The sequence below is a fragment of the Lissotriton helveticus genome, chromosome 4_1 (genome assembly GCF_964261635.1).
Source record: "Lissotriton helveticus chromosome 4_1, aLisHel1.1, whole genome shotgun sequence".
NCBI lineage: Eukaryota > Metazoa > Chordata > Amphibia > Caudata > Salamandridae > Lissotriton > Lissotriton helveticus.
The window spans coordinates 397,675,339-397,700,324 of NC_136063.1; the positions used below are offsets into that span (position 1 = coordinate 397,675,339).

The window sequence follows — 24,986 nt, forward strand, 5'->3', positions numbered from 1 at the left end:
TGGCATCCCTCAATGCAGGAATACACACATCGATAGGAAGCCTAAAACACAGAAGCCTGAATTGACTTGATGTGGCTTTCCGCAACAGATCTCCTTGCACTGTACTTGGTCCCTATCCTCCTGCATGCTATCTCTGACCATGCCACTCTCCTGATGGAATAGGTTGTCGATCCTCAGACATTGCAAACTATCTAGAGTTTCAGTGCATGGCACTCGAAGGCCCCTGAATGTGTCTCCTTCCTGGAGGAACAACTCCAAGTCTATTTCCAAACTAACGATGGCTCTGTGTCTCGTCTAAGGCGATGCTTTGTGCTGCTTGTAAACCTTCCTTGAGAGGGCTGATTAAAGGATATGGCCGAAGAAAGGAGTCCTCGACGCATGAGTGGATGACCGACCTGGAAAGTAAGATGCTCAATCAGGAATGTCGGGCTTGTCATTCTGATTCTGAGGATGCACAGCATCTGCTGGAACTCGCACGAACCGAAATGAGGCAAGTCTCCTGCGAGGAGGCAAAACAGTGCTGTAGGGCCTCAACTCAAAGAGTCTATGATTTGGGAGACAAATTTGGCAAATTACTGTACTGGCTGTAAACCTGAGGTATCTCCACCATGGTGGTCCCTGCAATGAGAGAACTGACGGGTGACCTCCAGGAGGAGTTGCCAGTGATCGCCCAGGCCTTTACAAGATTTTTACCAGATTCTTTACGCACAGTGCCTCCCTTGGAGAGGGAAAACCCTATGCTCCATGATATTACATTGTCCTCAATTCCACATTCCATAGTTCAGGAGCTGGATCGGCCTCTGACGGAGGAAGAGGTGGACGTAGCAATCTCTGAACTCCAGTCGGAGAAGACCTCTAGATCCGATGGGTAGCCATCAAATATTACAAGAGATTCCACTTCCTTATAATGCCCCATTTGCTGAATTTCTATACAAAAGAGATACAGCGGGGATCATTTCCCAACGACCTTGACTGTGCCACCATTGTGATCATCCCCAAGAGGGCATGCCTCCAGACCAATGCACTTCATATAGTTTGATCTCACTCATCAATATGGATATTAAGATTCTCGCCAAAATGTTGGTGACCCGACTGACCCCTACCCTAACTCATCTTATTCACCCGAACCAATGTGGGTTCATGCCGGTTAAGACCACAAGTCACTGCAATCGATGGCTGCAGGTGGCCCTATCCCAGGCACAGAGTGTCGAAGGCAATCTAGCCCTGCTCCTTGTGTTCTTTCGCAAACCCTTCAACACAATCTCATGAGAGTTCCTGGAGGCGGTCCTGCTGGGGCGGGCATGGGAATGAAATTCAGAGAATGGTCCACCTCCTTTATCATAACCTAATGACTCCGGTTCTGGTGAACAGCATCTTATCCGCTGTCTTGCCTATCCAACAGGGGACGCTTCAGGGGTGCCCACTCTCCTCACTGTTATTTGTTCTAGCCATTAAGCCACTGGCATGCCTTAAACAATGCGATGTGCGGGTACTGGAGTGGAGATGGGGGACTGGGTTTGAAGATCGAGTGATACTTTATGTCGACAACATTCTACTGTTCTTTAGAGACCCTGCGGCTTCTGGCACATAATGCCTAGAGATTGTTTGCCTTTATGGGGAAGCCTCCGATCTACATATTAATGCAAGCAAACCCGTCCTGGTGGAGGTGAGAGGAGATGCAGAGAGTCGTTGTTGGTGCCCAGACTTTCCCCTGCAACATAATGCATTTAAATATTTGAGGATACATGTATCCCACCTTGCAGATCTGGCCTGGAAACTCAACCTCCAGGACCAGGCCTCAGCCTTTGAGCGGGATCTACACTGCTGGAAGAAATTTCTGCTTAATTCCTACAGAGTGCAATGCAGTCTTCATAATGATGTGCCTCCCAACTACTTGTATGTATTAACGAACTTCCAGTACCCCACACCCCGACATTGGTACTGATCACTGACCTCCAAACTAACCTCCTTCATCTGGGCTGGGGCCACCACAGAGTGACTTTTCCCTCGGCACGGAAGTTACCCTTCAACGGGGGCTGGGAGTGTTGGATATTTAAGGTTACTATGTGGCTGCACATCTGATACCCATTAACAAGTGGTTTACAGGAGTATGAGATGACCCCACTTAACGATTAGAACTTCATTTGGTGGGATTCGAGGTACTCCTTGGCCACCTGTATGGGAGCCCTGTGCCTCGTGATACGCCTTCATGCACCTGAGAGGTGATAGACTGATGGAGAGCAGCCTTACATCTGATTCAGTGGAACCACAGGCTAACAGGGCTTACTCCCTTATGGCAGGGCATGTGGCGTCAGCACCTTTCTGCCCTAGAGGGGTTCCACCAGTGGGACAGTATAGGCACTACATACCTGGTAGATCTCTTTAAAGGCAATGTTCTCAAGTCCTTCCAGGAACCAAAAGAAAATTATTCCCTAGCAAATACGCAATTTTTCTAATTTCTTCAAGTGCGGCATGCTCTAGGGACACACTTCACTCCTAACATCCAACTTCCAGAACATAGCCCCCTCGAAGAAAAAATATGAATGGGGCAGTTGGCGAAACTAGTAATAACCCAGAAATATAGCTCTATGATTATTCATGCTTCAGATGGCTTTGACTCCCTTTGGCAGAGATGGACTGAATGGGTGGGCGACTTTAATGATACAGACTGGAGAGACCCTCACTTGCACTCTTTACCGCACACAGAAGCGTCTTGTGGTTGCTTGCATTCATTCCTAAACGTTTAAGGAGGTGAGACATGCGAGCTTTCAGCTGTGTGCTGCCTTCAATCTTCAAGCTCATCTCTGAGGCTTTAAAATATTATCCATAATTTTTTGTGTTGAGATTCAAACCGGATGGTGGATCTAAGCAATTAAGTAGGGAGTTTTCGATATTTTAAAACAAGGCAAACACATTGAGCAATTCCAGCTTCTCAACCTTATCTAATCGGGTTTCCACATTGGCCAACTTAAATAAAATAACTTCTTTCTGGTGGAAACTTCTTCAAATCTCATGAGTGACTTTTGGAAGATTCTGGGTGAACTCTGAATTCTTTAAGATCTTCTCAGTAGGCATAACTCAACAGCTCTGGAACCGAAACGGCCATCACTCACATTGTGGACGACGCTCTCACTTTACTTGACCAAAATGAAACCTACCTTTTAATTCTCCTCGATCTTTCATCGGCATTTGACACTGTCAAACATGACAATCTACTCTTCCTCTTGGAACGCTGAATGGGGCTCACAGGCACGGTCCTTAAATGGTTTGCCTCTTTCCTCAACAACTGAACACAAAGGGTCAAATCCAACCAGTCTCTCTCCAACCCAAGTACCTGCACACTGGGTGTTTCCGAAGGATCATCACTTTTCCCCACTCTCTTCAACCCTTTCCTGGAACCACTGACTGTAATTCTTAAAGCCTCCAACGTCCAATATCACATGTATGCGGACGACACTCAACTCTAGGTGTAAATGTAGTGCTTACATAGCGCACGTATCACCCCCGAAGGGGTCTCAAGGCGCTGTACACATACTGCTGTGGAACCCTTCCTCGCCTTTCCCTGTGAAGTGCCCACTCCTGGGCACCCCCAAAGTGAGGCCAGGCATCCTATTTATTTATAAAGTTTTATATAGCGCGAACAAGATCCCGAAGGATATCAGAGCGCTTTACAAAAGGGTGGAAGGAAGGTCAAAAACCCAATATCAACATCAATTAAGAATACAAAACATGAATAATCGCATGATTCACATACAAATGACACAAAGGAGAGTAATACAATATTCAGGTATATAGCAAGCAACGAGGGGGGCATACAATGCTGTAAAGAATGTTGTATGTCTTAAAATCATTGACAAAGCCAATACGTCTCTCTTAAGTCAATAGATTCCACATAGGCAAGATCTATTGGCTTTGCTAATGCTGGTTTTCCTCTTTTTATAGAAGACTGCCAGAGGTAGGTGGCCAGTCCTTCATTCGACCTGTAACAGCACTTGTCTAAACCCTGCAATACTGACTCAGGAAACACAGCTGAAGGTCTGCTTCTGTGTACTGTTACTGAGAACATAATAGTATGGCATATGTTAGCAAGACAAATCAAGGTATTTATTCAATCACAGCTGGAAATGATCTCTAGCTTCTTATAAATCTCTGTACATGTGCTAAAGGCAATCCAGCATTATATTTGCATAACAGTTAAATATCCCAGGGCTGTTTTCTTTTTTTATGCTGGAACCAAAACAAATGAAAAACATACCATAAAACAGTCAACATTTGATTTTATTACCCATCTTCGTGACATTTTAATTTGTTTCAATGGGTCTGTTAAAACATAACTAGTTTTTTGAGTTAAAACGCAAGAACTATCTTTTTTTAGCGAGCATCCTAATTCTCTTATTAGCATCAACGTACCACTCTACGGTAGGCCGTTATGTTAACACTGCACAACCGTCTGGGCCTTGATGACACATTAATGGAATTGACAGAACACATGACTAGTTTTCGACTCCACTAACTAATAATACTAGCCAGTAGGCAGCATCTACCGGCTCGTTACCTTCAAACCCCTTTTTGGGATTTTCCCCTGCATCACAGAATCTGAATTTGGCCTACCATTTTACACAGCTATTCTCACAATGTATAACTTGTATACAAGATTTTCCTCCTCTCGCTTCAACTAGTCAAACAAGGATTTGCTATCACAGTGTGGAAGCCATGCACCCGCCCTCTAATAGCAAACATAAATGTACCGCGGATGCACACCCCGGGACATTGTATGAGCTGCACCTGGGAGGTCACGTTTCCTAGGACCATGATGCATTGGTTAGTATAAACACACACGAACACTACTTACACACGTGTAGTACAGCGACTAGCGCTGTTGGGGCCGTTGTGGAGATTAAGCAAGCTATTGCCCAGAGTTACAGAGTGGGACCCATGATTAGAATAGGCACCGAGGCGAGAATTATCAGGTCTAGGGAAATTGAGCCCAAGACCCGCCGAGGCAGGAATTGAACCCTGGTCCGGCCAGACCTCTGCATCAGGGTCTGCCGCACTAACCATTGAGCCACACTTCTCCACCCCGAAGACATCATATCTCTCAAATGAGCCCTTCTCAAGACCCTTAACTGGCTAACCTCCAACCATCTCAAATTAAACACCCTCAAGACAGAATTCCTCCTCATTGCACCCGCTAGGCAAACCCCCAATGTGTTGAAATTTCTCTGTAACCTCACCGCCCTTAACCTCACGTCGTGACTCCACTAAATCACTGGGCGTTGTGCTAGACAAAAACTTAAATATGCAAGATCACATCAGATCATCAACCAAAGGAGGGAACTTTCAACTCTGTATCCTAAGAAAACTCAAACCCTACCTTCCCCAAGATTACTTTAAATCGGTGGTGCAAGCACTTGTCATTTAGAGACTAGAATACGGCAGTGCGACTCTTTGTGGTCTGCCTAACCCCAGTTTAGGACCTATCAGAGCACCTCTAAATGCTGCCACTAGACTCATCATGGGTTCTAAGAAGACCAATCACATTTCACCAGACCTGAAATTGCTCAATTGGTTTCCCTTTGAAGCTAGGATACAACTTAAGATCACATAGAGCACTACACTTCAACACCCCACTCTACCTGACAGACAAGCTGGAACTTTCGGGTGGCTCCAGGTCCACAAGGAGCTCCGGCACACTGCTGCTCAAGCCCAAGAAATGTAATACGCTTTAAACTTACCATAGTACATTCTCTGGCACCGCCCCGAGAATCTGGAATTCCCTTCCAGTGGAAACGACTGATTTCCTGTACTCTTGCCTTCAAAAGGGAAGTCAAAACTCTACTATTGAACAAACTCTTCTAATGAACAATGCGCTGAACTTGATGCTGTGCTCCTATTGCCTCTAAGTGATTGTTTTTTAGTCTGGTTTGCTCTTGGTGTATATTGCCCTACTTGTCGCTCTCACCCTTCCTGCTTCCTTTGCCCACCCCAATTTCTGCTTGCCCCTGTGTATATTGCCCCACTGTTTCCATGACTTCTCCTGATTTTCCTTTGTCTACCTAAACCTATGTAAAGCGCTGATACCCTCCGGGGTCATGCCTGCGCTATACAAAACTTTTAAATAAAAAAATAAGTGTTACACTGCGATACTGCGGTACAGGTAAGACACACCCTCTAGTAGTGGCGTGCTTTTTCAAGTGATTGGCCTGTTTTAAGAACCTAAACATTGTCTCACTATCCTTTATCTATAGATTCCAACCAGACGGTGGAATATACAAAACCCTAATTACTGATCGCATGGTTGAACTATTTTGAAGGAATGTCACATGCTTTTTTGAGCTGCGTGCTGCATGGGCTGATAATTTATAAATGTATAAAGGACTTTAATCTTCCCCCTACTATCCATTTCTAGATTTCTCACTAGAACATTTGTCTCTCTTGTAAAGGTAAGCCACAATGCTTCCAAGCAGCGTGTATTCCTTTTTTAATCGTTTGTAGCTAAAGGTGTCTGAACTTCCCCACACACTTTTTCCTCATTTTAGATTCCAACCGGGTGGTGGATTCTTTTACGGGTAAAGGAACTACTGTGTGGATATCCTTACCACACTTGTATGTGGTTGGTTCACCACTGATTGTGGCCACCCTTTAATGCCACCTTTTTAGACAAAAACACACCTTACTCACTTTTATTAATTGTTTTGCCCCATATACTTTTTTACTTCCATTTTACTGTCCTGAGAAAGACACGCCGTAACACTGGTCCAATGGCGCATACCTCTGGGTCGGAACGTCGACGCTCTATATCAAGTTCATGTCAAACAGCTTTCTCACCCCAAAGCCAGAAATAGGAACTGTATTAGGGTGGTTGTGAAAACATGGGACATAAATTGAGAAAGGACAGACACATTCTGATTTACATGATGCATGTTTGTTACTTGTTTTTGTTGTATATATTTCACTCACGACATCACTTTGTCACACTTTCTCACCTAGTCACGAAAGTCACTTTTTGTTCATCTATTGATAAAAAAGTCTATGTGACAGCCATATATATAAAAAATAGTTATATACTACATTTGAATTGCGGAGCAAATATCCTTGGTGTGTTTCTGACTGTGTATTAATTATGTAAGACTAAGCAATTGATTTATCCGACAGAACCAACTGTAGATTATAGTACAGACTGGAGAGATGCATGCCTGGCCCCAAGGAACTGGCACAATCTATGCTGGTGTAGATGATCTGGGTAAACTACCTCCTCTTGGCCTATTTGCCCCCATCTTGTATACAAACAAAAACAATGGTTCTGTTGGGTGTACCAACTATTTCTTATGTAAACAAGTAATAATCCTCAAACATTCACATCTATACTGTTATGACATATGGAACAAAAAAAGCAACAATAGCAACGCAAATTGATGAGTAGTATGTTTTTATTTATAAATTGATTAATTTAGATATACCCATACATTTGTAAACAAGGCTGTCAACACTAGGTGAAGCCTAGGGTGATGTGTGATCAAGTGACATTTGTGCTCAGTGGTAGAATACAGTGCGTATTATATACAAGGTGATTAAAATATGTACAGGGGAAAAAAGAAGGGCAGAATCTTATGTAGGACACAATGACTCTGTTGCTTATACAAAATAATTGGTCTATTGCACGCAGAGTCTTGGTCAATCTGAACAATATTAGATCGTCAACGTTTCAACCCAATCTATGCTCAATTAAGTAGTCAAGGCAGGTCTTCATCAGGACAAGTAAGAGGGAGAAGGAGATGACAGCCCACAAGAAACCAGAGTGGATCCTGGTTAATCAGACATCTGGGAAGTCCAGTAGTTAGATTCCGGGGTAGTAGATCAGGGCCAAATTACTGCCAGCGTGATGATTTTACCATGTATGGGAAGATGGATTGAGAAAGCACTCGATCAGTCACATTCGGCGTGGGTGATCCAATGGGGAATTCAAAGCTGCAACGAGAATCCAGGCATGAGTCCTGTTTCTTCGCTGCCTTCTGTCAGCAAGACTTTGTGATTCCATTGCTTCTGAATCTAAAGACTCATAGATCCAACACATCGGCGAATTCTGACTGGATCACCCACACTGAATGCGACTGATAGAGTGCATTCTCAATCCATCTTCCCATACATGGTAGAATCATCACGCTGGCAGTAATTTGGCCCTGATCTACTACCCCTGGGATCTAACTACTGGACTTCCCAGATGTCTGATTAACCAGGATCCACTCTGGTTTCTTGTGGGCTGTTATCTCAAACTCCCCCTTACTTGTCCTGATGAAGACCCGGCTTGACTACTAAGTTGAACCTAGATTGGGTTGAAACGTCGACAATCTAATATGGTCCAGATTGACCAAGACTCTGCATGCAATAGACCAGTTGATTTGTATAAGCAACAGAGTCATTATGTCCTACATAAGATTCTGGCCTCCCTTTTCCACTGTACATATTTTAATCACCTTGTATATAATACGCACTGTATACTACCACTGGGCACAAATGTCACTTGATCACACGTCACCCTAATCTTCACCTAGTGTTGACAGCCTTGTTTACAAATGTATGAGTATATCTAGATGCATCAATCTGTATATAAAAACCATAATACTCCTCAATTTGCGTTGCTATTGATGCTTTTTGTGTTCCATATGTCATAACAGTATAGATATGAATGTTTGAGGATTATTAATTGTTTACATTAGAAATAGTTGGTACACCAGACAGAACCATTGTTTTTGTTTATATCCATACCCAGGTTCTGAGGGACACAGGGTCACCCCATTATTGTTTAACTTTAACCCCATCTTGTATACAGCAGACGTTCCCCGATGCCCATCCTATCTCTGCACGCTGTAGATGACCCACTAGTGACTTTTTCAATATAGCATGGAGCTGCCCCAAGTTGAGACCCTTCTGGACTGGAGTGGAGCGGGAGGTCTCGGATATCTTGGGACACCGTGTAGAGCGTACCCCCAAGATAACCTTGCTGGGACTGGTAGAGGAACTAGGTTGTCTCTGCACTGAGCAACTCTTCCTGGCAATGGAAACAAGACATATTCCGTCTCTGGAAGCAGACGATTCCTCCCTCGTTATCGACATTGTGCGCTGGAGTTGACTAGAGTGCACAGCAAGAAAAGCACATATATTAAGCCCTTGGGTGTCTTCACAAACACGAGAAGGTGTGGGGGAAGTGATGGGCTTATCACGGTCTCTCCTTATAAGTGGGGGGATTTCTATGTGGATGATCATACATGTTGTGGATCTGAACAGCCATATTTTCTCTCCTCTTTCCTTTGTAATACTTATAATGTATGGATGATGCGCTCTGTACTTCTAATTGGACTACAGTTGGTTATTAAAAAATTACAATTAAGTCTCAAAATAAAAAATAAAAGTTTTTTTCTGGAGCGTTGGTGTAGGCTAAGTGGTGAATTTTATTTGGTCCTGCTCAACTATCGTTAAGTGTGCGCAGTCATTGGAAGATGAAGACCATAACAGCTATAAAACTGAACTGAAGTAGAAACCCCAAGAAACAGAAGAGAAGCAAGTGAAAAAGCAGCACCATACCATAATACGGAAAGGTTCCCTCTCACAGAGTAAGCGAGCTCCAAATATTCTAAAAGGTATAGTTTTGATTTCGATTTTAAGTGCATTAGCCATTACAGAGATGAATTATTTTCCCCTTTACTGAGCTCTATCTCTGATCTTAAATCTGCTTCAAGGCTGGCGCTGCTTCAGTTTGGGACAGAGCTAGAGGATCAGTGACTCTAGTGGAAGAATTTAAATGTCTTTTTTTTACATGAGCAGAGATAATGCTTTCATTGGTATGCCACTTAAAACTGCATTAGAGAAGAAAAGGAATGGATAGGTATATGACCTGCTATATTTTCAAACGCCAGTCTCATTTGGACAAGGGCCAGGCCAGAACCACGGTCAAACCTGGCTTGGATCCACCACCTAACTCTATTAGCAATTTACATGGGCAGATTCCAAAGCGATCAAACAAAAGGTAGGAATACTTTACCAGAGAACTATGTTTAAAGCAGACATTTAAGTTTATACAAACATTATAAGCGTGGCCTCAGCTTTGATAAAGTGGGCAAGAATCCCATCATAGGTGAAGAAGTTATGAAGCTTGTTGCAACGGAGGGTCTGGACTTGCCCGCATCCAACACACTTTGGTGATAAAGATTGCTTGTGGAAATAAGTCCTACCAAAGGACTCCTTCAAGGCCCAAAAGAGCAGGAAACTTCTTCTGTGACCTCAGCACCTGGCTGACAAACTAGATAATATAATGGATGGGAGCAGTGTGATGATGTTAAATAATTCTAAACCCTGTGTTAATATAAGACTGAGCCGCATAAACCAGGTACAGATAAATACCTAGAATGAAATTGATCTTAAGTACCTAGGGCCTTATTTATGAAGGCCTTGCGCTACCGGTGCGTCACTTTTTCCCATTTTAAAAGTGACGCACCGGTGGCGCAAGGCCTTCATAAATAAGGCCCCTAAAAAGCACTGTGTTTGAATACAACCCTTCCCAAGCAGGTGGACAACACGATTCCTGTCCTTCAGCATAAAATCTGAGGGTAGATTCAAGAACCGACCATGACTAAATATTGCAACTTGATCACTTATTTATTTTACACTGACAGCTATGGGACGGTAAGTCTTTAAGCATATTAATTTGCGTCTTCAAGATTGGCCTTCAAATAACTACAGCATTAATAACTTATTTTACCAGGCATGCAGCATGGGACACATAATAGTATTCAATGCATTTCGGTCTCATTCTCTTAAATGTTTGGCCTTCTAGTAAATACCTTCTGCATGGTGCAAATATTGATGCTACCTTTTAAAGCGTTCTCTAGTTACTATTATTTTATTATTTCTAATTCATGTATTTCATTGGTTTTTTTGCTAAAAAGACCGCCAGTAGTGCACATTTTCTTTGTATCTGTATCAGTTTCTAAATTGACGTTGCTCTACTCACTGCAATTTTGCCCAGGTCGATGCCGTAGTTGAGCGAGTTCCAGGCACACTGTTTGAAGTTGGGTGTCCAGGATTCAGTGATGCTCTCTCTTATGCATTCTCCCTTTTCCCCTCTGAGCCCATCATGGCCAGGAAGCCCAGGGGTGCCGGGAATGCCATTGACTCCAGGAGCCCCATCCCGGCCAGGCAGGCCACCAGGCCCCTGCATACACAATCCATTGAACTGCAAAGAAAACCGCATGGTTTAGTACTTGGAATGCTTGTTTGGTATTCCGGCGAGTAAACATGTTTCGAGGCGCTGCTTTACACGAGTGAACGAACAGTCTTAGAGGAGACACAGAAATACACAATGGCGACTACGGAAGAGTAGTGCGCGTCACATTGGCAAGTGTTATTTTCTGTGAATGTGGGGTAAATGTACCACAGAGTAATTTATTTTACATTCACAAACTATTGTGTGGCCATTTTGACACGAAGTTCTGCAGATACGAATGTATGAATCACAAAGCATGCAATTACCACACATGCCTTTACCACGCACAGTAAGTATAAGTAAGATAAGTACCCTCATGTTTTTTTAATTTACTACTAACCTCCCTTTACCACTGCCCACCCCTAAACTGTAAAATTACCTGTACTTCCCTTTACCACTACCCGCATCCAACCCCATTTTTAAATAGTATAATAATATTTATAAAATACCTCCCTGCGTAGTAAAGACATGTGAGCTAATGCTACAAATGCTTACCTGTGTGGTACTTACCTGCGGGGTAAAGACTGCATTGTAAAAGCTGCCTCCATACAGATAGTGTACTCATTCTGTTGTGGTACATTGGAGCAGCGGACCCTCCATTAGGGTGGGTGAGTGTCGCCCCCACCCCCATCACCACCCTCAAATAAAATTATAATAAAACTGGTTTTAAACTCATTTTATTTACTTTTTAATTTAATCCACTGGACCAGCCCCCAGGACTCTGAAAAGTTTTGGGGGCGGGTCGAAGGGATGACACTGCTGGTGGGGGAGTGGTAGTGCACCCCTTTCACTGCGCATGATGGTTTGGCTGGCCCAACCGTCATGCACAGTGAAGTTCTCTCCAGCCCCAGCTGCATTGGGAGGGTTGGAGAGAGCAGGCACATGCTCCCAGTCTGCCTGAGAGCACGATTTGCCAGCGCTCAGGCCAATACTGATGCTGCTTTTATTCAGCGTCATTATTGGCCGCAGTGCATTCTGGAAGCCCAGGCCCAGAAGAAGGAAGAGTGTGATGCGACGGACGACAGCAGCGTTGGCGGCAGCATTCAGGTACTTTTTTTTAGCTCGGTCGACACGGCCAGTGAGCGATAGTTCGGACTTCTCTCCATTTAAACAGGGTCGGATTTTATGTATTCAATGCTCAAGCTGTGTTAGCAGTGAAACACGTGTGTAAGGCTCCCTGAATCTGACACAGAACATGGTGTCTTACGCATACTTTCGGAAGCCAAAGTTGTGTGTACCAGATTGTTGGTTATTGAGACCATGAAACATTTAAAGCGCGTTGTTGACAAGGCCAAGTCTACGGGTACCACAAATAACTTCCAGATGGAGGGTCACATTTATCAATAATTTTTATCCGAGTGGCACAAGATAGCATCATTGTGCGCCAGCCCTTCAGAAGAAAGCAGCAGTGTCACATCTTAGTAGATATGGTGCTGTCCTGCTCTCTCCCTTTCTCACAACACAGAGTAGCAACTTTGCCTGCAGCGCTATGTTGCAAGAAATAAGAGTATATTTTCCCCCAAAGTGTTTCCTGGTAAAACACCTGCTGGGTCTTCTTCAATTCAGTTGCCTAGAAATGTATCGCATTTCGAACAATAGACATAAATTTTCACTAGTATATAACACCCACTACAAAATATGACATTTGCACCAGTCAATTGGTGCAAATATCAATGCACATTTGTGCTGCATTCCTGCAAATTTTCATAATCTGTCCCAACCCTGTTTAAGTCTTGCACAATATTGACCATACAGTGGACACTTCTAACTTTGGAGGCATTCTTGAGCGGGAATTCGTTCTGGATGTCTTGCACTTTCTTTGGGTCAGGTGACACCCCTTGGTCCAAGAACCAATACCAGAAGAATTCAATGTGAATTTCTTCCTATGGAGCTTAAGTCTACTTTGCTATTCTTCACTAAGGCTCTGAGGGGACAATTGTATTGGTTGATGGTGGGGGTAAAAAACGAATGCTGTTGCTGACGTTACGAACATCATGCAGTCTTGTCACTACTTCTCATATGCAATTCTGAAAAACTTCTGCCGTATTTGGGATCCTGAAGTTCAGCCGGCAATAATAATTCATCTCTCCGTATGCTGAGAACATCGTTATGTATCCGAATTCCTTGCTGATCTTAATTTGATGGTGGCCAGATTTTAGGTCGACTTTCGAGAACTCTTAGACTCAGCTGATTTCCGCACAATGTTGTCAATAATGAGTAAATGCTGGTCCCTTTTAATTGCATTTGTTTGGTATCTGCATGTCTATGCATATGCGTTTACAACTCATGGTTGCTTCAGCTTATGTGCTACAACAACGGGGAAGGCCACGGGGTTGGGCCATAGACTTTCTCAATGATTCCAGCGGCCTCATGCTGCTCTAGCTCACATTCTCCTTGGGGTTGTAGTTGGAACAGAATTCTCCAATGGCAAAGAGCTATTGGCTTTATGCTGTATGGTCTATGTGTAGTTTGACGACCTTCTACCTAAGGCAGCCCATGCCTTGGAACACTTCTGTGAACTCTTCTAGCTGTTGCATAATGGATTGTTGTTCCACATGGAATACAAAAGCAATAAGAAGCGCTTTGATATCCCTCTGGATCATGTTCGCGCTATATAAAACTTTATAAATAATAAATAAAATAAATAATCCTTAGCAATTCATCTGCACTGCAACTGATGATGGTGGTGCACTTTGTTAGGATTACAAATAATTGTATCAGGCTGCAATTTTTGTGGTAGATGACCCTGGCGATGAAGACACCAACTAACTTAATGGGAGTGGCACTTCCACACGCAAAGATATTTGTCATTGTATTTAACTACGGTAGTGACTGTAGTTTCTGATATGTTACCATTGGCATCATGCACACACAGTGGTGCCGGTGTCAATCAGGCAGTTCATCAAGCATCCGTGAATTTTTAGATGGCACTGTGGTTGCTTCTTCTTGGTGTCTTGTGCTGGGTTTGTTAATGTGGAGATGATGTGGACGTGTTCTGGTTCTAAGCAGGCAGAGCTGTCAGGTTCAGCTATTAGCTCCCCCCTTCTGTCTTCAGAGTCTAAATGTCAGACTCTGGTTTATTCTCTAATTGGACTGCCCTCCTTCACTCCAAGTAATGACCGGCAGACCCTGGCAAAGTGTTTCGGTTTTCCAAACCCTGAGTAGATCTTACTGCTGTTGGTCCATGGTGTGTGGCATTACTGCAGTACCCACATGCTTTGACTCTCTCTATTCTTGGCAGTTTCTGGATTATGGCATGTGCTTCCTCCTTGACCTCACTTGGTTCAGCGTTGATTCTTTTCAATGTGAGAGACAACTCTATGTGGACTTCCCGGGCATCAGTTAGTTTATGGGTTTGCCAGGATTAGCCTGTATACCGAAATGTAAGTTCAAGGCAGCCAGGATAGCGGCCTAGTCATCATTTTCACTAGTGTTTAGGAGTGCCATTAACATTTTGTGAACTTCCTTCCGTACAAGGTGCAGAAGTAAAGAACTCTTAGATTCCAGATCTGTTTCATGGCTTTCAAATAATTCTTAAACTGTATCACCCACGCTTTTCAGCATGAAGCTACAAACGAGGGAGCCAAGAGCATTACAAATGTAAGGCTCTTGCTCACAGTGTTGTTGAGCATGGTGAGGGATTGTTCTTTGCAGGGAGTAAGCTGGTAGTGGTGATAGAGGCCTTGAACAGACCAGATCTGGAGCACAGAAAAGGTGTGTGTGCACTCAGAAAACAGCCATTCCCTGATTTCTCTTCGCATGGTGCTACAGTTAGGGCATGACTGTGCGGCCAATTTATTTCTGCCCTGTGGCAACATGAGTTGAGCATCGTCCGGTAAAGAGAGTCGTGTGTGTCGGGCTCAAACTACAGGTATCCAAGTTTGCTTGCCCAAAGTGCAGAACTCAATCATACGGCTCGATGATCTTGTATCTGAGGCATGTTCAGCATTGTAGGTACCGTGGCCGGGTACAATGCTCACGGGCAGTCACCAGGAGGCAAACCCAGACCGCAGCCATCAGCTGAGCCATCCCTTGTCTCATACTGCTGGCACCAGGAGTTAGAAGTGCACTTCCAACGAAGGGACTGCACACGTCGAAGGGCACAGCTGAAGTCAGCACAGACCTCGTCGCCAAGTTGTTTGTTGCAGGGGTGTGTCATGGCGCCGGGTGGAGCAGCACATAAAAGACTCGGATACACATAGTTGGATTATCTCACTCCACCCTCCTTACAGAGTGTGCTTCTTTATTGGGTCTCCCCTAGCGTTGCAACGCGCATGCGCTGCTCGCTCTGGCAAGACATATTGTTAATGAGGAGATTTCATAAGGGGACTTGAAGCCCCGCCCCTCTCTATCAGTGGCTGGCATCACCATTTATGCTAAACGGTGGCCTGCCATTGGAAATGAGGTTTTTTTGTTGCTGCCCTTTCCCCTTTTCATCAGGCCCATCTGTACTGGATTGTCTGCTTCACGGCTCATGTGAAGCAATTTCTTATCTAAAGTATGCGTGTTATGTAAACAAGCCGTGAAGCAAAGGATCCAGTCTGGATGGGTCATCCCCTGCATATCTCTAACAAACAGGCTTTGTGAACCAGGCCTACCCGGGCACATGGCTGAGGGTAGTAATCACACAGGGGCGGGGGTACCGCCAGGGAAACAACTCTTTAATACTCAGTGGCGTGTATTGGTGTCAACGCTTCATCGGGGCGCGTGCCTTTTTTCTGGGGCAAAACCTTTTCGGCAAAGGGCTGTGCTCGATGGATTTCACATGGATGTTAAATGTTTTATGAATTTGTAGTTTTGCATGATCTTTGGCAATGGTGCTCGTGTTTTCGGGTTTGCAGTTACTGTGAGGAGCACACCTCAGCTAGGGGTGTTATTGGGGGGGGGGGGCTGTTGCTGCATATCGAACTAACTTCCCTCAGCAGAGTTTTTTTTAAGGAGTAAGGAAAGCGTCTGTGATGTGACAATAACACTTGAGTATCGGTCAAAGCAGTGATTCTGACGATACCCTGGGCGGCGAGGGTCAGTTGTCACTAGGGGTTCTGGGACACTGTGGATCACTGGTCAGCAAAGGGGGTGACTTGGGGAGGGAAGTGATACTTAAGACAACCCATTTCGGTTTAGGGGGTCACTTCAAAACTTGCTCTCTACTCTGACTCCCGACGCGTGTAGTGCAGCAGAAAAGGTTTAAACCAGAATATGAGAGCAACAGCAACATTTCACATGCTCCCGCAGATCGAGGAAACCCTCAGAGAGCTGAACCCTCATGCAGTTCCTCCTCCATGTGCAATGGTTACCTGTTTCCCGCCTCGCCGGGTTATTGTGAAGCAGGGGTCGGTCGGAGACTAAAGAGGTCTGAGACACACAGTCTCGCCTAGGAGTGAGTGGAGCGTGAACTCCTCCCGGCTGCGGGGGACATCCCCATGTCTCAGACACCCCAAAAGATGTCCCTTACAAAAAGAGCTGCGGGGAGAGATGCCACATTCAGTCGATCACTTAACGAGGGAATACGGGGTGCTTAAAGTGTCCTCCCTCGAGAAATACGTGGAATATTCCAGATTAGTATTAATGAGTGCAGGGTCCGGGCACTGCTCCTCGGGACATGTGCTCGTATACTCGGGACACCCCGAAATTTGCGGATTAGGCCAGAAAGGCGTGCATTTTTTGGTCCGATCCGTGAAGAGAGGGCGCCTCACGGGTGGCTTCTCCTCGCAACTCCCATGGGCTGGTGAAGTGGGGTGCAGCTTCCACGAAATGTGGGTGTCCCAGGAATCAGTGAGCCTGGTCTGGGGTTTTTGTGACCAGAACCCTCTGGAAAATATCAATGTTTTAATCCTGCGACACACATGCCCTTATTTGGTGTTTGGGGAGGGGACAGCTGTCAGTGTCTAACTGCAGTAGCCGTGGCTTCCTCCCCCACGTGCGGCCAAAAGAATACACGAGAACGCGATGTTTCCCATCAGAGTGGCGGGCACGGGAGCGCGGCAGAGGACATCTCAAGGTCATTCCCAACCCTGGGTGGAGGGTGGGCCACCTGTGGCTCTCCCGGGTGTGCATGGCGTGTCAAGGGACTTGGCAAATGCCCTCTTCATCTGTTTCCAAATACTCAAGCCTGTGGTATAACCCCCCCCCCCCCCCCCGCCCCATCCAAAGAGGACAAACGATAGTAACGCTATAAGCCCAAGAAAAAGCAGAATGTGTAATATGAGTTGCACCCGCGTATTAAACCGAAGTGATGGTACCAACCCATGCCACCCTGATATTAAAGCGAATGTATTGTACCCATGCCACCCGGTATTCCACCAAGAACACAGGCGATGCCAACCTATTGCGAGACCACGGTATACAAAGCGGCGCTTTTAAAGAAGGATGCATACATAGGTGGAGTGGTGAACACACAACGAGCGGTAGTTGTACAGGTGGGTAGACATACAGACACAGGCAGAAAGGTGCTTGAGTGGGTAAAACGCAGGCAAGGTCGGTAGACATGTGGTACATACACAGAGGGAGACAGGAGTATGTGCTGCCAAATACACAGACCTGGTTGAAAGTCTGTGGCCAGGTAGGGAGATGGACAGATGTGCAAGCGGACAGCTGCATTTACAGAAAGGCAGATATGTGGTTTTATGCTCTGACGTAGAGACAGATGCACACGAGGGAAAATATACAGATTGGCGGGTTGGTCTATGTGACAAGTAAATGCCTGTAGATGGGCAGCATGTAAATGTATAAGCAGGTAGATGTGTGGGTAGGTTCTGCAAAGGACGTATGTGTACATGGGCAGATACACATATATAAAGGAAATGATGAGGTCATATGCACTGATATGTATGCACAGACAGGTGGGTTGGTTTGTGTGTGCGCAAATAGACAGATGCAAAGCAAATCTATTGATGTTGAAAATAACAATACCTTTTATTTTTGTTTTCTTTTTAAAAACCTAAATAAAAGGCATTGTTATTTACAATGCCAATAGCTGAAACTAGCAGAACTGTGAGACCTATTGCATTGCAAATGCTTGTTCATTCTGTTCCTGAATGCTAAGCATGGGTGACACCAAAACTACAGCAGGGCGAGGGGGACACCAGGGTGAAACCACTAACTGACAGCTCACCAATGAGGAGTAGCGGAGCACATAATTTTGAGTTTCAGGCCGCTCACAGAAAAATGAGTGAAACGTTGGAAGCAGGGTTGGACACAGCCTGCCACTCAGTTACGAAAAAGGGTCAAACAAGTAGGCAGTGTTGGTCATCAAAAGAAGAGAGGAGTCAGAAACAGCTTGGAAAGGTGCATGACCTGGTAGTAAGCACAAGCGGGATCTGTCAGCAGTGAAAGCCAAGACCAGTGAAGGAAAGAATGCACATGTGAAGAAATGCCTGGACTGGACCCATTTCAACATTCAGATTCGTTTTGGACAAGCTGAAAAGACAGGGGTAATTGCTAAATGGTTTCCACTCGGAGCCAAGAAGCAGATTTGGGATGGGCCCTCTTGAGAGGGAACGAGAGCTAGATAAGGGGAGAGAAGGAAAGAAGGGAGGTCGTAGGCATCAGGTGGTCAGAATGCAAGTGAGTTAGGAGGAAGGTAAAATGGGAGGGATTAATAGTATACTAGGCCTGGAGTGTGCAGAAAAATAGGAGTATGGGGGAAGAAGGGGGATGTCAGGAAGAGAGCTAGAGTAAGTAAAGACATGGGAGGAAGGGGCCAGAGTAAGGAACTATGGAGTTGGTGGCAGTGAAAATGAGAATGGGCTGGTATTGAATTTAGTGAATACGAGTGGGTCGTCTTTGCACATAAGAAGAAATGATAGTACAGTAAGTGTAGGGCAGCTGCATACTTCCAGTGCCCATGAGTCATTCACAACTGCTTCAGAATGTGGATGTGAACAGATTGGGGTGAGAGCGTCCGGGTGAAGGAGCAGGGCAGAGGAGATATACAAACAAGAGAAGAATAGGAGGGTGGGGGGAGGCGCAAACACGTAGATTCCTCGTCGTGAGTCCTGACTTCGCAGGATAAATGGATGCGTGGCGTGGGCAGTGTTCCTGTCTCCCGAGAGTGCAGGGGAGTGACCACGCCTCCTCCTTCGGCCTCAGAGTTCATTCCCCCGCAGCAGAGCTCCGGTTGCCGTCCGTGTCTGGATCTGGCCGCCCTGTTCTCTGGCGCTGAAGCTGCTGCATGCAGCGCCGGCAGGTTATGCGGGGGTTGCGCACACGCTTAAGTGAACATTGATGGTTGAAAACTGGATTGAGAAATGCTGCTCTCTTTCTGGTTGGATGGCGTTTTAACAGAGTAGTTTATCCTAAACCTGAAAATGTTGGGGCATATTACCAACAAGTAGCGCTAATTATCGCTAAATAGGCTTAGCGACGATTTGTTTATCGCTGGATATGTTAGCGGAGAAAACATGCTATTAGCAACGTTTTTCTCCATTGTGCTAAAATATCCAGCGATAGCGGCGAAATGCGTGAATATTCACGCATTAGCGACAAAATGCTCTTAGCCATGTTATCCACCTCCCATTGGATAACATGGCTAAGAACTGGTCTAAGCAGGCGTTGTTTTTTGGCGATAGCGGGAATATTTCCATTGCTACGCCTGCCTTGCTAATAGGCGATAGCGACTGCTTTCAGCCGCTAACAGGTTGGGTACGCCCACTTTGCATGTCATTAGCGATAAATATCTCTGACATGCAAAGCGGGCCCCAAACCGCTCGCTATCGCCTAAAAGCTGTCGCTAACATTAGTTAGCGACAGCTTGCTAATAGAGCGATATTTATCACCACTTAGCGCCCGAAAATGGCCGCTAAACCGGCGATAATTGCCTATCGCCACCCTTGGTAATATGCCCCGTGGTATTTAGAATTGCCATTGAGACTCCGGTGAAATGTCCTAATAAAACATGCGATTGCTTTTGATGTGCACTTTGCCATGTCTGTCCACAGAAGGGCGGGTGAGTCCTGGCCACCTGAAAGAAAACTGCAGTGCAGACAAACAGGCAGTCACCGCTCAAAATAAAGGATTCCTTGCAGGTTTGAATACATCTGTTCACTGCGGCTGGAAATATATCGTTGAAAATTGATAGGATGGAATCTGATTTCTGTCTATGTCTGACCTCTTTCAAGGGTGACAGGTCAGCTTCTAGGACATTTTTTTTGCCTTTTTAGTTATTATTCATTGAGTACGTATTCACGGAGATATATTGGCACTAAAAGCTCATACCAGGCCTAAAATGTGACTACAATAGAAATACCTGAGATAACTCCTACCAAACCAGCTTCGACCCACCCTGGTGCGAAAACCAGCTGCGGGGGCTGAAACTGCGAGAATTAAATTAATGGAATGTGAGAAGTTAGAGACAGCGCGGAACTCAAGAGACATATCGTTCCAGAGTTTGGATCCCAAAAGTCAAAAGGTTCTGCCTGTGGAACGTGTCCACTTAAACCGAGAACACTCAGAAGGTGAAGAGAGCTTAACCATAAAGGTCTAATCAGATGATAAAGGGGTCACCACACTAGAAGGAAGGAAGAGGTGGGTAATATAGAAGGCTCTGTGGACAAGCTAGTGCCTAAACAGAATTCTTTGTTTTTTTGGAAGCCATGTCAAAAACTGTCTCCCCTGCAAGAAATGATCAATTTTTATAAGTCGTACCAACACTCCTGTGGCCATATCCTGAAGTCGCAGAAGCTTAGATATTGAAGGATCTGCTGAGCCCAGACTGAGGGAACAAAAATCCCCAATACCTGACCAAGGTTCTCCATCAGGAGAAAGGATGGGTTTTTTCTCAGAGTCTTTAGGAGGACACCTTCTATCGACCATACCATCTCAATCTAAGGGATAACACATTACTGTTACTAAGCTGTATCCCCGTCCGTCATGCATCACAGTGGGCTTGTGCTGATGACGGCTGGGAGCCGTCATGATCCAGCCCACTCATTAAAACGGCCGCACAGGCGCAGAATTGCGTCCACACCCAGGGGGTTAAAAACCTCTCAGAAATCAATTTCGGAATGGCTTGTAGGCAGAGTTACAGCGATACGATGGACACGGAGGAATGATGATCACATCCGAGAAGCAGCTGCATGTCATCTGCCTAGGAAAGGTTGCTAAACTCGAAGCACCAGGTCAGGCCGTAGAGACGCTGGATGGACTGGTTCAATGGATGGGGACAGTGCAAATCCTTAGGAGAAGCCCCACGGCAGTAAGGTTCCACCAGAGTGAAATGGCGGCATTGCTATAATTTGAGACTGGTTGGTCAAGAAGGAGGTAAATCATGATAATGCCCACCCAAATAACCCAGCGGATCTTAGACAATCCAGCTAAATGTTATGGTTAGCTGTACTGAATGGTGCAGAGGGGTGAAAAAGTAATATCCTGCCACACTAACCTTCACCCTACCAGACACAAGTTGGCATAGAACAGTCACTAGTCACATCTGTGGTTTGTAGAGTGTAAACAAGGTTATTGTAAGTAGAGGTGCTGGTGGATAGGTATGTGGGCATATCTTGCGTATTTGAGGTGTGTTAGATGGGAGTTCGGAGTTATGTTCAATGTGTTATTTTGCAGACTTGTATGTGGTGTGTTGGAAAGTTGGGCGCTTTTGTGAGCACAATGGTCACCGGCTGTATGCATAGCGTTCCTGTGCAGGAAGCATAAACTCTGTCTCACCAACACCACTTCACCAATTCCTCAGAAGGATTCATGTCAGTAGGAGATCATTTCCCATGCTCTTTTGCGACTTTCTCAAACTGTATGTAGTACATATGTACAGCACAGCACAGCGTACCGCAGGGATTGGACACCTTATCCCAATCAATAGCAGCTTGTCTTAACCACATCGGTGCTCGATGAGGTCCGCTCCTGCGCTGAGTTTTTTAAAAACCCATTATTCATGACGAGCTGGGCTCGTCATGAGCGTGCTGGGAGGCTACTGCATGACGAGCCCAGCTCGTCATGAGCGTCGAAGGGGTTAAGAAAGGCAGGTTGGCTCTAAAATGAAACGGAAACAGTGCCCAGTTGAGCAAATACAAGTACAGCTCTTGTACGAGCTGCAGCAGCGCCTCTGAGGGCAGACGTCTGGACGTCGGACAGAAACTGCAGGACGGTTATAAAACTCGAAGGAAACAAGCTGGATGGCTGATGGGTTTTTATTTTCCACGCTGTAAAATGGAGCTTTTTATGATTATACAAACTGAGAACTTCCAGTCAGAAAACATTAATCCAAAACCGCGGTTATTAGTCGTTTTGCTTCTCGTATAAATAAAAGTGTGACGACTGCATTAGTAACACTGTGAGCTCTTCTGCACTGTTGATAGGCGGCCCCATGGTCTTGCTGCTAAAGCAGTGAGGTGGGGTGGGGGCCCCCAGGGGCCGCCTCCAAGGCCTTGTCTGGGCTTCGGTCCATGGTTGACATGGTTTGAGGGGACTCTTTTCCTCAAACTCCTGTCATTAGTTTCAGAGAAGACACCGCAGGCTGCTGGTCTTTCTGACCCACGGCTACGGCTGGAGCTACACGTCCTACAGGCAGCACAGCCGAGAAGTAACCATGACAGACGCAAAGGAGCCTGGGTGCAGGGCCGGTGCCTCCTCTGCCAGGAGAGGCGGGGCCGGGTCAGTGGCATGTCTCCCAGAGCCTACATACATGATAATATGAATGACTCACAGGTCCCTCCAGACTGAGGCACCCGCCTGATGGGAGCTGCCTTCCTCCCCCGTAGTCCAGTCTTCTGGTGGCTGCTAAGATCAGGGGGAACCACAGACTGCAGACCATTGGTGGGGGCAGCAGCAGAGGCTGGAATCCGGGCAACAGTGGTCAGGGGTTTAGGAAGAAGCCCCGCTGCCTTTGTCCCCTACCAGCTGTATATGAAGGTGCCTGTGGCACGGACAGAGGAAAAGGGTCTGAAAGGGTGTGGGGAGAGAACTGAGTAGTTGACCTTTCACGCTTATTCTGGGCACATTTTTATTTGTGAAACACATATGCATTTCTCAGCCGTGTACCATAAATGCAAGTTTCCTAGGTCCACACGCAGAGTGTAGTGGTTTAGAGTAGAGTGGTGTTGAGCTCAGTGGTGAAAAATGCAGTCTTTAGTAGTAGAGGGCAGTGTCATAGCGTGCAGTGTCAGCGTTCTGTGGTGCAGAGTAGAATGGTGTAGAGTGCAGTGACATAGGGCGCAATTGTGTCGAGTAGCATAGCGTGCACTGGCATAGAGTGTTGTAGAGTATAGTGGCGTAGAATGAAGTGATGCAGAGTGCAGTGGCTTAGAGAGCAGTGGTTTTGGGTAAAGTGGTGTGGAGTGCATAGGCTTAGAGTAGAGTAGCTTAGAGTAGAGTGGTGTTGAATGGTGAGGCATAGAGTGCAGTGGTGTAGACTGGAGTGGAGCAGAATAGAGGAGAGTGCAATGGAGAGTGCAATGGTGTAGAATGCAGTGGCATAGAGTAGATTGTTTCAGACTGGACTGAATGGGCATAGAGTAGAGTTGTTGTGTGTCGATTTAGATACCATATATAGATTTCCCGATGTATGCCCTTATATAGGTACAATTCATATTGCCCTTATTTAAGCATATAAATCCAGCCCTTATTTAGGCATTGCTCATGCTAACCAAATACAGGCATGGTCAACTACATCCGTTCATCTTCGTCACAATGAGTTCTTGGAAAACCAGACTGTTAAGCCTTTTGGACTTCCCCTTGCCTGGATATTGATTTCCCCAAGAACTCATTTATTATGCATGAACATCTATTCCTTAGGGGTTCATTCATGACGTTCTTATGCCCGACTTGTACGTCAATACTGACATTCCTAAACACCTTCAAGGTATAAATATACCTTCACTTGCCCTGGCAAACTACGGTTCGGCTGCCTACTTGTATTTATTTATTTATTTATTTGTTAAGCGCGGCTGCCACCCAAAGGGTATCCTGGCGCTGAGACTTGCACGACGTGGCTCGCCACGGCAAGTTCGGAAGGAAGTCAAGTCTCCGCCTCACACACTGACCAGACGCTGTCATCCTCCTTGCAGAGAATCCAGCTCCAGTGTTTCTGACTCCCCTTGCGGGGTGTTAGAGATCGAGACTCCAAAAGAGATTCCAACCTCACTCATTCTAAGGTATGGAGTGGACTAGAACCAAGAGAAACTTTTGGCAACTCTTGGCTAAACTAGGCGATATCTAAACAGCACCTACTCTTCCCTCGTACAACACTTTGATTAGGTAGACTGGGGTAGGATTATTTTAGAAGCACCAGATGAGTATTTTAGCCTGTGTTATTTATGTATGTATTTTTAGGAATATATGTCATAGCTACAAGCCATGCTATTGCAGTATTATTTTATCTTACTTCTAACGCTGTACGTATTATACTTCGCATTCTGTCTTACGATTGTAGCAGTTCATATCTCTTGCGTGGGAAATAAGACTGTTCAATGAACTCTTTTTATTGAAACGCCAGTCTCTCTATTTCTGTGCAAACTCTATAGAAAGGAAGCATGCCTGATTGACTGAGTGAAACTGTTATCTTTTGTTTCCACGGTTCTGAGACTGTTCCGATTCTAAAGGGAAACAAAGTTGTCATGTTTATGCAGTTGTCAGAAACTAATCCCTTCTTGTTTATTCGAGAAGTTTCTATTGACCTCTGAGTTAACTGGCACGCACAAGTAATTATGTTTAATGTACTCGGTAGAGACATACTGACCTCAGTCTTATGTCAAAACTATAGTGTATATTATTCTAA

General features: G+C 45.3%; 1 protein-coding gene across 2 annotated transcripts in view; it reads right to left on the bottom strand.

The window, feature by feature from the left end:
- The window catches only part of CTHRC1 (collagen triple helix repeat containing 1), a 158,184-nt gene that overhangs the window by 53,582 nt on the left and 79,616 nt on the right, over nucleotides 1-24,986 (bottom strand). For both annotated transcript variants that reach the window (XM_078686902.1, XM_078686903.1), the window contains exon 2: nucleotides 11,009-11,230. In XM_078686902.1, coding sequence (XP_078543028.1) covers nucleotides 11,009-11,230 — 222 coding nt within the window. The remainder of the gene's footprint in view (nucleotides 1-11,008; nucleotides 11,231-24,986) is intronic.